Source organism: Megalobrama amblycephala, linkage group LG23 (genome assembly GCF_018812025.1).
Source record: "Megalobrama amblycephala isolate DHTTF-2021 linkage group LG23, ASM1881202v1, whole genome shotgun sequence".
NCBI lineage: Eukaryota > Metazoa > Chordata > Actinopteri > Cypriniformes > Xenocyprididae > Megalobrama > Megalobrama amblycephala.
The window spans coordinates 19,271,135-19,286,245 of NC_063066.1; the positions used below are offsets into that span (position 1 = coordinate 19,271,135).

The window sequence follows — 15,111 nt, forward strand, 5'->3', positions numbered from 1 at the left end:
AATCAAGGATGAATTACAGAAATATAGGCAATGGGTAAATCAAAATCAGTCAAAATTAAAAGGACAAGGTTAGGATTAAAAAGAAACAATAATTTGAATGAATTTACATACAAGATATGGAATATGCAAAATACAGTCTCTTGATGCAGGGTGGGAATTACAAGGTTGAGGGCAGGACAGGTAATAGGCTATACTAAACAGCATATTTAATTTTTTTATATTTTCACTAGATTTATTAAATATAAGTATATAAACAAAAACAACAACATGCTTGCAAATTCAAGAGTTGATGATTGGAAAAGCATACTTAAGACGACCACAACAGATCTCGCCCCGAAATTACTTTAAGAACTACCTTATGATGAAAGACGTTTTATATTTCATAATGATTTGTTGGTTAAATAAATAATCATTTAATGAATTCTGGCGCTGACAGGACTTTTACTATGACAGCTTGACAGTGAGCTCGTGTCCTCTGATTGCAGTGTCACGCTTCACTATTCTTATTGGATTGTTAGATTGCTCTGGATTGTTTCCTCGGGACGTTCACAATAAGGTTAAAATATCAAACACATCTCATGACACCAATCCAAAAGGAGCGGGGTTTATCAGGGGGGACCTGGAGCATTAATTTCCCCACCCATTTAACTCCCCACCTATTGTTTATATGTTAAAAACTGAAGAATTCAGCTCAGTGGAAAAAGCGTTTGTTGATGGTGCAATGTTGTGGTTTGCGATGTATTGCTGGTATATCGGCTAAAATATAGATGCGTCAATCTTTTTCCAATCGTATTTTTGCCCATTCGGTTAGTTTTAGCTGATATTTGAATCATCACAACAGCGTTGGCTGGCCTGGACAAAATGAGCAGAAAACAGCATCATTTTAAAGGAGCAGAGGTCAGCTGCTGTGTTAAATACTTCTTATTCGGATTCAACATCATATTTTGGGTAAGTTTTGTGGATCTGCAGTTCATTTGCTTTTTATTGTGGCTCTCAAACTCATTCATTTCCTCTGTAATGTTTTCATTGTATGTTTCAAACAACTAATCAAATCCTTATTTCAGTTCAAGTTAAGCAGAATAGACAATTGCTTTATTCATTTCACAACATATAACATGAACGTGTTTGTATGAGATATAACGTACTAGTGCTATATTTTAATTTATTTATGAAGTAAATGGTCTATCTGAGGTGTATAATGTTGGATAGATACTCAAATTCTCATCCAGGTAGAAAATCGCCTGTTTCCCATGGGAATGGATTAGGCTTGCTATGTTTGTTGGGTCTTTTTCGTACCTTTCCAGGTCTAGAGAATACATCCCATTGAGAAGTGGGGGGAGTGGAGGGTAAATAGGATTATCCAGGTCTCATTAGTTGGGGAGCTTGGGTCAATTCACAGGTTTAACAGAGATTACCTCACACCATTCAGTTTCTCCAGGTCACTGTTGGAAATTATCTCTTTTTCAGTCGTTCTCTTTTCCACAAATGGATTTTACATGTTCTTGTAGTGATTTAGAGAAAAACTGATTGCAGTAGTTCTAGAGAAATAGTTCACACAAAAATGAAAATTCTGTCATTAATTGCTCACCCTCGTGTCGTTCCACATCCGTAAAACCTCTCGGATTTCATTAAAAATAACTTCATAAGACCCGTAAGACTTTCATTCATCTTCTGAACACAAATGAAGATCTATTTGATGAAATCTGAGCCTTCCTTCCCTCCATTGACAGCTACGCAACTACCACTTTTAAGCCTCAGAAAGGTAGTAAAGACATCATTAAAGTAATGTGACTCCAGTGGTTTAACTTCAATTTTATGAAGCGACACAAGTGCTTTGTTTGCACAAAAAAAATTATAATTTACCACTTTATTTACAAAATATTCATCTCTGATGCTCGTAAATAAATTTTGCATAAAAAAATTGAGGTTAAACCACTGGAGTCACATTACTTTAACAATGTCTTTACTACCTTTCTGGGGCTTGAAAGTGGTAGTTGCGTAGCTGTCAATGGAGGGAAGGAAGGCTCAGATTTCATTTAAAAGATCTTCATTTGTGTTCCGAAGATGAACAAAAGTCTTAAGGGTTTGGAACCACATGAGGGTGAGTAATTAATGAAAGAATTTAAATTTTTTAGTGAACTAACCCTTTATGGATACTTGGAATATAGAAAATGAGCTGTTTGGATGCTATTTTTGGTCCTTCTTGAAGCTTGACAGCCATGTTCACTAATTGTATGGAAAATATCCAGTTAAGTTTAACTAGCAAACAACAACTTATGGGTTTGGAACAACTTGAAAGTGAGAGTTAGCAAATGATGACACAATTTTATATTTTTTGGGGTGAAATCTCTCTCTCAAGTGACTCTTAATTCTTAAATATGGACATTTCTCCATTACATTCATCATTAAAAACCAGTGCTGGGTGTAATGTGTTATTGTAATTAAATTACTTATCCCCTGAAAAAGTAAAGTATACGAAGACAGTTATGTCAAAATGCCTGTCTTGGCGTATATTTGAGTTGCTTATGTGAATGTGAACAGCATGTGTAACTGCATTGTCTCCGTCCATTAGGTCTTAGTGACAGCAGCCTTTAAAATATGCTACTGTCTACTATTGGCTGTCTGTATTATAAATGTTAATCAAACAACAAAAGAAAAGCTTTAATAAGGATTAATCTAGTTTATACAGTTATGACTATGCAGAGTTATTTTATATTTGATTATTAAATTTCTGTGGCATTTTTTCTTTCTACTATTAGACCTACCTGGAAAAAAAATATAGCATTGTTTTATTATATATTTTTACTGTGGTATCGACTTTGGGATTGTGCACTTTTGGTGGTATCGGTACTGACTACTAGATTTTTGGTATAGTGACATCCTTATTTGTTACTAAAAAAATGTAAGTATTATAAAGTAAAAGGCTAAACTATTCCATGTTTGACTGAGTTTCCTTTCTATTGTCTACTTTCCTTTCTATCCGGTCAAGGTTTATAGGGATTTTAAGAAGTAATTAATAAGTTAATTACTCAATAAGTAAATTACTTTTCAGACAGGAAGTAACTTACCCAACACTGTTAAGAACCAATCATTTCACTAAGGTTTTCATGTGGAGAGTGATAAATTGTGAGATCACTTGGAGTCAGCTTCAGTGAGTCACTTCTGGGGTGAACACATCGCCTGGAGCATGATTCTGTTAAGCTTCTTGATGTCATAAATTCCATCTTGGTTTCTCTTCATTGGTTAGTATTGAAAGGGGTAGTGAAGACCCCTCTGGAGGGCGTGATGGTAATTGGTGCCCCTCATGCTTTAATGCTTTCCCGTCTGAAATGTTAACCTTACATAATGATCCGCTGTCCTCTGTAACAGCTATCCCTCCTACTGCCATTGTTCCCACGTTATAGAGAGTCTGTTGTGTTTTGTAGAAACTTAGACGCCAGTGTTTTCACCAAATTGTGGCCAGAATGTCAGTCAATACTTCTGGAAGCTGTAATCAACCCTCTCTTAAATGTAGTTAAATTAAACACTTGACTTAAAGCAATTTGCTGTAAGTCAAATCTGATTCTTTAAAGTTCACCTAAAAATGAAAGTTCTGTCAATATTTTCTCACCCACAAGACTCTTTCTCTTCTGTGGAGCACAAAAGAAGGTATTTTTAAAATAGATATTTTGAGAAGTGTTTTTTGTCCATGCAGTGAGCGAGCTTCAGTGGGATCCAGTGTTGTTTTGACTTTCATTGTATGGATGAAAACACTTGAAATGTTCTTTTTAGGTTTGCAGTGTTGTTACTGTCAAACTAAACCTATTAAAATAATTTTCATTGGTTGAAATAATTTATAAATAGTAGACACAACTTAAACTTATGAAATAAAAAAATAAGTTCAAGTATTAAAATTACTGAAACTGAAATAAAAATAATTCCTACAACTTTAAAAGTAAAATTAAAATACAATAAGCAGGATAATTGCAACAAAAGGTTAAAAGAAAAAGTGGATTTAAAGGACTAGTTCACTTTAAAATGAAAATTTCTCCAAGCTTTACTCACCCTCAATCCATCCTAGGTGTATATTACTTTCTTATTTCTGATGAACACAATCAGAGGTATATTAATAAATATCCTGATGCATCCGAGCTTTATAATGGCAGTCAACAGGGTCACGAGTATGAGCTGAAGAAAGTGCTTCCATCCACATCCATCCATCATAAACGTGTGCTACACAATGCTCCAGGGGGTTAATAAAGGTGTTCTGAAGCAAAGCGATGCATTTGTTTAACAAAAAAATCCATATTTAACCCTTTGACGCGTACAATCACACTGGTGTGATCAGTCTTGGCTGGTCCCAGGAGCGTACGATCACACCGGTGTGATTAGAACGTTCAGCGCATCACGTGATCAACTGCCAAATTCAAATGTGCGTGAGCGCTTTGGCTGGCGCTAAACCAGAGACGGACGTGCGCAGCGCTTTTCAGTATATTACATATATGCAGTGTTTTCAACCAAATAATGTTTATTTTAGGTTTCAGACATTTAAATACACTAACAAAACAATATATTAAGAGTTTGTAAAATACACAATGATGTCTATAGAAGCGGAAATAACAACCCTTTCCATTATAATTAGACGACGCGTTTAAGTCATATCAGATACACATTGTGAAAGTAACTTTAAAGCTTACTCTATTCTTCCCCAGTTCACCGACTCGCTTACTTTCATGTATTTCGGGAGAAGTGGATAAAATCACGGGTTGTAAATCCAACAGATCCGATTCTCTGTGCGGCGCAAACTAACATGGCCGCGCCCATCGCGCATATGGCTCAACTAACATGATCGTTATAAAGGTGTTTAAACAGCAAAACACATCCACTTGCACATATTTGGTAATCGGAATATTAGATATTTCATGCTATAGACCTTATGTAGCCCCGCCCCTTTTCAGCATTGCGCTCGTTGTCTTTTGACTTCCGGTTTGTATTTCCACAGCGATATTACATTTATGAATGAACTGCTCGTTTTAAAATCTTCCCGATCTACTGACATTTGTTAAGACATCTGCTTTAAACATAACAATGCTCATGATAACTTTCATTAACTCTACAACAAGTAAATCCACTTAACCAACTAATTATTCTTTGACAGCGATGCCATAGAAATGTACAGAGCTACCGCAAAACGGAAGTTCAAAGACAATTTTATAAAGATGGCGGCGCGCTTGTTTCTCTGGTAAATAAGGTCTATAGTTAACAAATTTGTGAATATTTTGAATAAAAAAGGAAAAATTAAATGAAAACAGATCATCATTAATACAGTGCTGCTGTGTGTCACGTAACAAGCAATGACGCGTCACCATGGAAACCATAAAGTGATACGTTCCAAATAACGGTCGCCTTAAAAAAACTCACGCTGGGGGGTTAGACAGAATATTTAAAACTTACGTGCAAAAGGGTTAACAAGTTATGAAGTAAAATATCTAACTCGCAAACTTCCCTAAGCAATTCCCCTCAGGGGAATCCCCGATGCCATTTTGAAGAGCTTTTGTGCAGTAGGTGGTGGTAGGCACCTTCAAGTGGAAGCAGCTCAAAAATGCGTGAGTGAGGTCCGAGAGCCAGTGAGGTTTGGGCCGCGTTTAACTCCACTTTTAGACATACACTCGCAAACTTCCCTAAGCGCTTCTCCTTGGGGGAATCCCTGATGCCATTTTGAAGTGCGTTCCAGGCCAGACCGCCTTCCGTATTCAAGTAATGAAGAAAGCATAAACTGGCTACTAGGATGTAGTGTAAGCTTTTTGAACTGCAAGAGTTTTACACTTTCTTCGTACGTTGAATACGGAAGAAGATCTGGCCTGGAAGTTTGTGAGCCTGCTTAAGGAAGTTTGCGAGTGTATGTCTAAAAGTGGAGTTAAACGCGGCCCAAACCTCATTGGCTCTCGGACCTCACTCACGCATATTTGAGCTGCTTCCACTTGAAGGTGCCTACCACCACCTACTGCACAACACCTGCATGACAGCGGATGTAAAGATACTGATCAGATAAAAAAATATGCTTAAAGAGTAAATTGTACGTCTTACCGCTTAGAAAATACTAGAAGGCCACTTTTCAACAATTCTCATAATTGGAAGTGTCATTCATGTCTGTAGCTTGAACTGTACAGGATGAGTGCTTGTGTAATGGGTACGTTCAAATCCCTAACCCTAATTTTGAGCAGTAGCATCAATAATTAAGTGTGATTTCCATACTTCCTTGCATTTATTGTACCCTCGTCATGTCTGAAAGCCTTCCATTGTCTCTCGACTCCTTTTGTCTTTGCAGACTGTTTGACCCCGGTGTACCCGTACCATCTAATGCCTGTCTGATTGGTTTAAAGTGGAGACAGTCTGATCGGTCAGAAACCTACCTGATCCCTACAGAGCACTCACTTCGCCAGCCTCAGACTGGGCCAAGTTGATGGCCTGTAATTACAGACGCCTTGCTCTGTAATCACAGTCTGATATCTACCCGGGAGGCTTTGCAGGGACATCTTAACATTCCCAACAAGACCCCCCCCCCCCCCTCTTTCCACCCCAGCCGCCTTTAATTCCTCCTCTCCAAATTCTCCTCCTCCTCCTCTCCATTTGGGTGCCTCACAGCCCCCTTGTCTTGTATTCAAATGAAGATGTTTGGGAGTGAGCAAATGGTGTGTATGAGAGGGGACGTGCTGTTCCCACAGAGTCTGAGGGGCCCGGGTGCGAGCCGTGGCACTGTGCGTCTCGGTGAACTCCATTCATCTCTCGCTATGGAGCTGACGGGGCCGTGCGACTATTGTCATGCACGCCGCCCCTGATGCGACAAAAATATTTGACTGCTGCATTTGTTTGCAGACTTAACGTGTGTGTGGCTCGTGTATTGTGTGCAAACAAAGCAATGCGTGTTTCTGATTTCTGAGAGAAACCTGAAGTGTTTATTGTATGTGTTTGTGTCCTTGCTTGAGCTCGTGCTGAGTTCATGTGTAGCCCTGTTTTTGTATGTTTTTCCTATTCATATCCTCCAGGTTCATACGGCAGATGGGAACCACATGTCCGTTCCCCCTCTTCCTCTGTTGCTCTGCGAGGGAGTTTATTTCCATGCCATTTCCCAGCAGGCCCTACTCTCACTCGCACACATTGACTCATTCTCACTAAAACACAAATGAATCAAACGTTAGTCATTCCATCAAATATTAAAATTACTCTAATATGCCAGTATTGGGGCACTGCTGACACTTAGCAATTATGTAGTAATAACGAACTGCTATTGTTCATTGTTTTATAGTTTTTGTTGTTTTGAAATAAACTGAAGTATATGGGTGAGATGCGTCCCCTTGATGACGCCTAGAAGTCACGTTCGTATCACATTTGCGGCGTCCTGTTGGAAATGATGAACTTGTCAATATTTCCATTATACAGGCCAGAGAAAGATATTTTCTAACCGATAAGAAGTGGTAAACTTGCGTTACGAGTGCAACACTAGTCTTTTGCATTTTCTGAAGAAAATCTGAGTGCTGTTTGTTCTAGCAAATAATTTTGCTGTTGGTGATTGCCAGGGTGTTGCAATGCAGTTGCTAAGGTTTTCTGAGTAGTTTTTAATGTGTTGCTATGCAGTTTCTAGGTGCTTGCTTAAAGGGATAATGAAAACAAAAATGAAAATTCTGGAATCGTTTGCTTGTTGCTCGTTGTTTCTAAACCCATATGATTTTCTCTCTCTCTGTTATTTGCCCATACAATGAATTTGTTTTAGATCCCACTGACTTTCATTATATGGACAAAAACAGTTGCAACATTCTTCAAAATATGTTCTTTTGTGTTCCACAGAAGCAGGTTTGGGATGACATGTCAGATAGGCCACGTACACTGTAAGTTTCAGGAGTGACAACCGCATTTGAATACGGGAGTGAATCGTTACATCTGCGTACGGAACACGTCTCACTCTCGAAACTCCGATGATTGACAGCTTTAAAGGTGGTACAGAGGATGTTTTCGTCGACTGAGTTTTTTAAATGAGCGCATGCGGAAGAACAACCCCCCTCCTTCATAGCTCATTTCAAGTGAACGCCTCCCAAAACTCGTGCACGAGTGTTTGTTTACCACCGGCATTCGCTGTGTTATTAAGCCGGGCACACATTTAACGACTAGCTAAAACATTCTGACTGTGCTCAACATACAGCGATAGTTTCCTGCTCCTGAAGCAGATTTATATACTTTCACATGGAATTTGAACACCGACTGTAATCACAGTCTGAACGCAACTGGCTCTGACTGGACGCGTTTGAGCGCGATCAGTCATAAGTATCAATTTACATTCATAATCGGCCTTACAATCGTTAAGCCGCGCACACACTTAGTGGATTCATTATGTCTGACTCACCGCAGGTAACTGATAATCTGCAGTTGTTACTCCTGTCTCCTGACAAAAACATTGCATGCGGAGTGTGGAAAGTTACTAGAGCGCGCAGCCGCGCGTCTCTCACAAGGAAACGTCATGGCAGTGATTGACAAGCCAGAGGGCCAATCCGCGCACGCCTCTCACAATGGCAGTGATTGACAAGCCAGAGGGCCAATCGTTTACGCGATGATCGCGTAAACGATTGGCTGATGTTTTTAAGGCCCTACCTCATGCACAGATGTTGTATATTAATAATATTCCTTTTAGTGCACCTAATAAATAGTCTTTTATCAGTTAATATTGCAAAAATGTATAAAACAAAACATGCTCTGTACCACCTTTAAAACTATAGCAATGTTCCGGCGTCTTGCGTGTTTGGTATCCGTTATTGTGACCAAAGTAATATTACAGTGACAAAACACTCGTTATTTTCAGCAATTTAACTTAACCGTCGACGGAGGCATTGTGTTTTGTTAATGCTTGTACAGCCTGTTTCACACAGTGCAAGTTCTTTCTGTGTTGCCATGATCACTCATTATAAGCGTTTCTGGGCTTGTTGTTTAAGCTCTGTTCATAAAGTTATTAAAGTGAGCAGACATGGGTCGTGATATTTTGGTCTTTTTTCAGCATAAAGCATTAGGATTTATTTATAAAACTATAGGATTTATAGTTTTTATGGGCCTGTTCTTGTTCGCTGATTTTTCTAGCAAGATCTGGCAGCACAAATGAATCAAGGCTAGTGCTTTCCCTGTGATTCACCGCGCATACAGAAGAGGGACACATTTCCGATGAATGTTAAAAACATCATTAACAACTAGTTGTTCAGTTTGGTTTGGTTCTGTACACACTGCATAGAATTTCTGTAAATGCGGTTGTCACTACCTGTAATTTACTGAACTGTGTGTGTACAGAACAGGATTAAGCACTAAAAGGTGAACTGACAACCGAATTTATCTGCAGTGTGTACGTGGCCTATGTACTTTAAAAAAGTTATAATACACTTAGGGTGTGTTCACACTTGCCATGTTTGGTGCGATTGCTCTTTTAGTGCGCTTCATTTGAATAAGTGTGAACACTGCCATCTGAACCCTGGTTCGCACCTAACAAGCGGGCCGAGACCCCAAGAAAGATGGGTCTCGGTCTGCTTTCAAACGAACTCTGGTGCAACACAAACCAAAGACATGTAAACAAACCAAAAACAGGACATTGTGTCACAAGATGCAACCCTAAAAAGGACAGAATGCTCAGGCGTACCTGTTTTTTTTCTTGTCATAGTCACGATGTTGCCCATCACAGTTCAGTACAGGCATCAGAACCGCATCTCCTCGCAGCAGATCTTCGTTTGTGTGTGTGATGGAGGAATTCCTGCTGCTGTTTTGACTCCTTTGCACATTTTATAAGCTCTTTAAGTTGTCAGCTCCATCATATGTACTCGCATACAACAAGTGCATTTATCCCAGCACACAGTATTGTTTTGGATGTTCGACAAGTTCCATTACAAAATATTTGTCATAAAAGCCTTTTTTTTTTTTGTTTCTTTAGTTTCGGTGTTAAAAATGACATTCATAACATTAAGGTTGAACCACTGTAGTCACATAGACTTTTTTAACGATGTCTTTACTACCTTTCTGGGCCTTGTAAGAAAATGTAAGAAAATATCGATACACGTGAGAAAATATCGATCGATACACGTGTATATCGCGATATGTTTGGCGATACTGTATCGATATTTATTTATTTATTTATTTATTTACATCCAAGGTTCGTGGCTTTGTGTTTGGTTTAAACCACAGACTGTATAAAACTCAACCGCTAGATGTCAGCGTTATCTCAGAACGCAAACCGACGCATAGCCGGAGAAGCTCAAGGTGCATCGCGAGAGTTAGCATTAGCAAACCCAGCTCACAAGACGATAGAATTATTCCGCTCCCGCGGCATACAGAACTAAAGCGTGGACTCATTTTGGCTTCAACTATAAAGAACCCACTAAGGAGATCGACAAGAGTCAGTTGTTTGCAAAATAGGCCATGTTAAAATCCCAAACTCGGGAAACGGATTGAATATGAGAGCTCACTTAAAGGTGCTAAAGAGGATGTTTTGTTTTATACATTTTTTGCAATGTTACTTGAAACTGTCTTTACTAACTGATAAAAGACTATTTATTAGGTGCACTGAAAGGAATAATATTAATATACATCATCTGTGCATGAGTTAGGGCCTTAAAAACATCAGCCAGTTGGCCCTCTGGCTTGTCAATCACTGCCGTGACGTTCCTTGTGAGAGACAAGCACGGCTGCGCGCTCCAGTAACTTTCCACACTCTACAGGCGCCGCATGCAATGTTTTTGTCAGGAGACAGGAGTAACAACTGCAGATTATGAGTTACCTGCGGAGAGTCCGACATAATGAATCCACTAACACGACACAGCGAATGCCGGTGGTAAACACTTGTGTTCCAATACTCGTGGCACGAGTTTTGGGAGGCGTTCCCTTGAAATGAGCTGTGAAGGAGGGGGGCTGTTCTTACGCATGCGCTCATTTCAAAAACTCACTAACAGTCTTTGGTTTCTCAGTCAACGAAAAGATCCTCTTTAGCACCTTTAACATCCCAAAGCAATCCACGCTGCTGAGAGGCATTTAGATAGAATATAGTAACGTTATGTACTGCACGTTTTCCTCTCAGTAACAAAATAAACACACAACAAAAATGACAGCGGTGACAGCATAAATAAAGCATCTGATCATAGCGATGTGGATATGTTTGCATCAGCTCTGTTCAGCACTTCAGTGAAAGCACATTTATTTAAATAGCACTTTATACATTAGACTGCTTTAAAACAAGCAGCACAGAATTAAATAAAAAACAAACAGACATTCAGTCATGAAATGGACTATGCACTAGTTTTTAAATAGTTTAGAAATTAAAAACTGCTATACTGTGAACCTTTAAAATATATACCAAAAGAATCCTGCAGTCACTTTACTATTTTCTCTTTGATTGCACAAAATAGTGATTGTGATGTAAATGCAAATGATACTGTATTGATTAAATAAAATAAAGTTGTAAGGTTTTATGCATATGGTGGTGTTCTTTATGACCGTTTTTTCTAAAATTACACCCTTTTTCTAAAAAAACAAGAAATATCGCAATATATCGCCTTTCTTACAGTATCGCAATATATCACAATATATCGTATCGTAACCCCTGTATCATGATATGTATCGTATTGCCAGATTCTTGGCAATACACAGCCCTATGTTGCAATCAATCAGAGGCCAGATAGCTCATGGATTTTATTAAAAATATCACAATTTGTGTTCCGAAGATGAACGAAGGTCTTGTGTGTTTGGAGCGATATGAGGGTGAGTAATTAATGACAGAATTTTCATTTTTGTGTGAAATAACCCTTTAAACTTATTTAATTTTTCTATCTTTAATATTAGAAGTAAACATTTTAAGGACAGTTAGCAGTTTGCCTTAGTAGTATTTCTGGCTTTATTAGTACTGCTTGCGATGTACTGAGTCAGACTTTCCAAAAGCATAAGTTTCCTTGGTGATGCAGCAGTTCTTTAATAAAATAAAGATAAAGATGTCAGAAGATGATTTAAGGAGAAGGAAAGCAAAAGTTGTTCTTATGGATGTAACACCTGGTGGAAAAAGTGTTTCTGCTCCCTGTCACAGCTGAGAGTTAAAGCCAAGAGTTTATTTGGCTGCCTTTTGTGATAATACTGTGATACTGTATGTGTAATCATCCTACTGTGTGAGATAGCAGCTTTCCTCTGATTGGCCAGAATAACTAAATTAGATGTTTAAGTGCTCCACGATGCTTGAATGTGTCTAATCCCGATATCCACGTGGGCATGACACAGCATTCCCTGGATCAAAACCATCAGGACAGGGGGAGATAGACTGATGTCTTCATGATAGCGATGAGTGGGAGTCAGTGGTACGTATTGACAGAGAAAGTGTGTGCAGTGGATGACTGGCCCTTGCTCTGTCCCATCCATCCATTGGATTAGCCAAGACCACAGGGAAATAGGATTATGGGATTTGTGGCTGCTGATACCCAACCTCTGACTCTTACCTTCCCGCTCTCACATTTCCCCTCACGCTGGTATTGCTCTAACCTGCAGTCAAACACACAGCTGAGAGCCCAGCAGGAGTTTGACAGGGAATCTGTAGTTTTGATAACACATTAAACCAAGAAGGTCAGTTAGCAAATCGAACTTGCAGAGAAACATTTTTCATTGCATGGTTTAGCCAGTAGTCTCATCTCATTCTCCTCTCTCTGCTAATTTCCTGTACCATCTCCTAAGTCTCTGTGTAATAAAAGTGGCCCTAATGACATTTGTGACTCTCCAAAGTTTTCTGAAAGTATAGACCTTAGTCAGGTTAGACGGCATATTGAATTTTTAACGCGAATGAAAATGAGGCTGCGAGGGCTAGACTTAATGTCTATTTCGCTCTAGACGCGCGAATGCATTCAAAATGTTCAAGCGGCAAACTAGACGCGGTAGACGCGAATTTGACGCTCTATTCGCGTTTGGTGTGAACGCAGCATATCTTGTAATTTTCACAACTTTTAAAAATGATTTATATAGAATGTGCTCACACCTGGCAGATTTGGTTTGATTTAAATGAACTCTGGTGCGATTGCTCTGTTAGTGCAGTTCATTTGAATAATGCCATGTTCACACATACTCTGTTTGCAGTGCATATGCGGTGTGTGTTGCAATACGTATGCGATGCAGGAGCAGCACACTCTCATTGTGCTGTCACATATGCTGCGTTTGCATTGCGCAACTGATCCGCAGCTGTATACCAAAAACACAACATTTATTCATTAATTTTATTTCAAATCCAAAAGTTGTTCATGAAAATGTTTAGTCTGTATTGCGATTCTCTTCGTACACAGTACAGTTATACAATCTCTCATAGACGTATTCACATTGAAACAGTAAATTTAAATAATGTATTATTCAATGCTTCTATATAGATTTATAGCCCTATGTTAAGTTGCTCAAGCAAGTGGCAAAACATTTAAACATACTTTTCTTATGTTAAAATTACAAACATTTTAAATTAAAACTTAGAAATGAAAAAAAACAAAAAAAAAAACAGCTACCTCTCAAGCCTTTTCTTTTGCATTTAAGTCTTTATACAAGAAATCCTGCGTGTCATAAAGAACTTGTTTTTCTACCTCCACGAATAGACGAGTGCTATTATCCATTATGTTTTTCCTTGCTGTACCTGGGGCAAATGTTAAGTGTGAGACACAGTTGAGTTTAATTCTATGCATTTATGGTGAAATTAGTACATTTTCGTGTCAATCTATGTTTATTTTTATGTGAACAATGTACTGTCACTTTAATTCAGTGCGTGCAGCACAGCAAAAACGTAAACGATCGCTGCACTGCTGCAGACGCAACGCTCCTGGAATGCATTGCCGGTGTTGTGCCGAATTTCGACCCCCTGCCAGTTTATTACCCCCCTAGTACTGGTAGGTTTAGGAGTAGGTATGGGGGAAGGGTTAGGATTAGGGGTGGGGTTAAGATTATGCAATCAGGTAGCGACTTCAGCGAGGGGGTAATAATTTGTCAGGCGGTCGAAATTCACCACAACACCGGACCGCATCCGTGTGCAGTGTGAACGCTAAAGCCGAGTTCAGACTGCACGATTTTCAAAGCAATCGGGTCAATGTTCTTTTCACACTGCATGACTATCTTGGCCAGCATTCAGTCGCTGCTGTGTTAAAACTGCACGATGGATAGGCGATGGAAGGTTTCACACTGAATGACTTTACAATTGGAAAAATCGCTGACAACTCTGTCTGGCACGCAAACTACGTTTCACAACCAAACACACGCGAGATGTGACAAGGAAACAACGCGATATTACGCGTGCAAGACCGGAGTTCTCACGTGAGACTGGGATTATTATTAAAAATGGTAGTCTGCAAGAAGCTTGCAATAGGAATTGCCTGTGTGCTGATTTGAAGCGAAAACAAGAAAAAGAAAAGAAGAATATGGAGGAGGAAATGGTTGGGGAGACGCTGATATTGTGGTCTATAACTCCTCCCCGAACTCCCCGCTGCTCTGTATCTTGCTCTCTCATTGGCTGTCCGTCATCGCTGATGTAGTTTTCAGTCAGAACACTTTTCACACTGCAGGATTTTGAATCGCCGACAGTTCCAGATATTTAGCATGCTAAATATCTCACGGGTGTCGGCGACTCGTCGGCGATTCTCTCAGATTGTCTTTGTTCATTCACACTGCGTGATTGTCACTCGCGTGAACGAGCACCGATTTGCCTGTGATTTCGGGCATTTGTCTGAGATTTCTCAACCTGTCGACATTCAAGTCATGGTGAAAATATCGTATTTACGAGCTGAACACACATGAACGCCACCACAAAGTTGTAAATAAGAGTGGGAAGCTCGGGATTTGCTTTAAGTCCCGATCTTTACGAATTGGGGGCGTTCCAGTAGCCAGGTTTCCATTACAGATTTACGCAAAAATTTAGCAATATTTTCTAAATGTCGATTAAAAAAGCTATTGCGAAATGATGGCATTTTAATATTTATAGGTATTTAGCAGTGACATTAGCTGGGTTTCCATCCAAACGTGAAGCAAATCTTTTCAAAGTTAGCAAAAAAAAAAAGAAAGAAAAAAACCCCACAAATGCGAATTAGGTGCATTTCCATAATTAGGCTCTCA

General features: G+C 39.2%; 1 protein-coding gene across 1 annotated transcript in view; it reads left to right on the plus strand.

Moving 5' to 3' along the window:
• The first annotated feature begins 472 nt into the window (after positions 1-472).
• Positions 473-15,111, plus strand: part of tspan17 (tetraspanin 17) — a 32,149-nt gene continuing 17,510 nt past the window's right edge. The window contains exon 1 of the mRNA XM_048176083.1: positions 473-948. Within this exon, the coding sequence (XP_048032040.1) occupies positions 862-948 (87 nt within the window). The 5' untranslated portion in view covers positions 473-861. The remainder of the gene's footprint in view (positions 949-15,111) is intronic.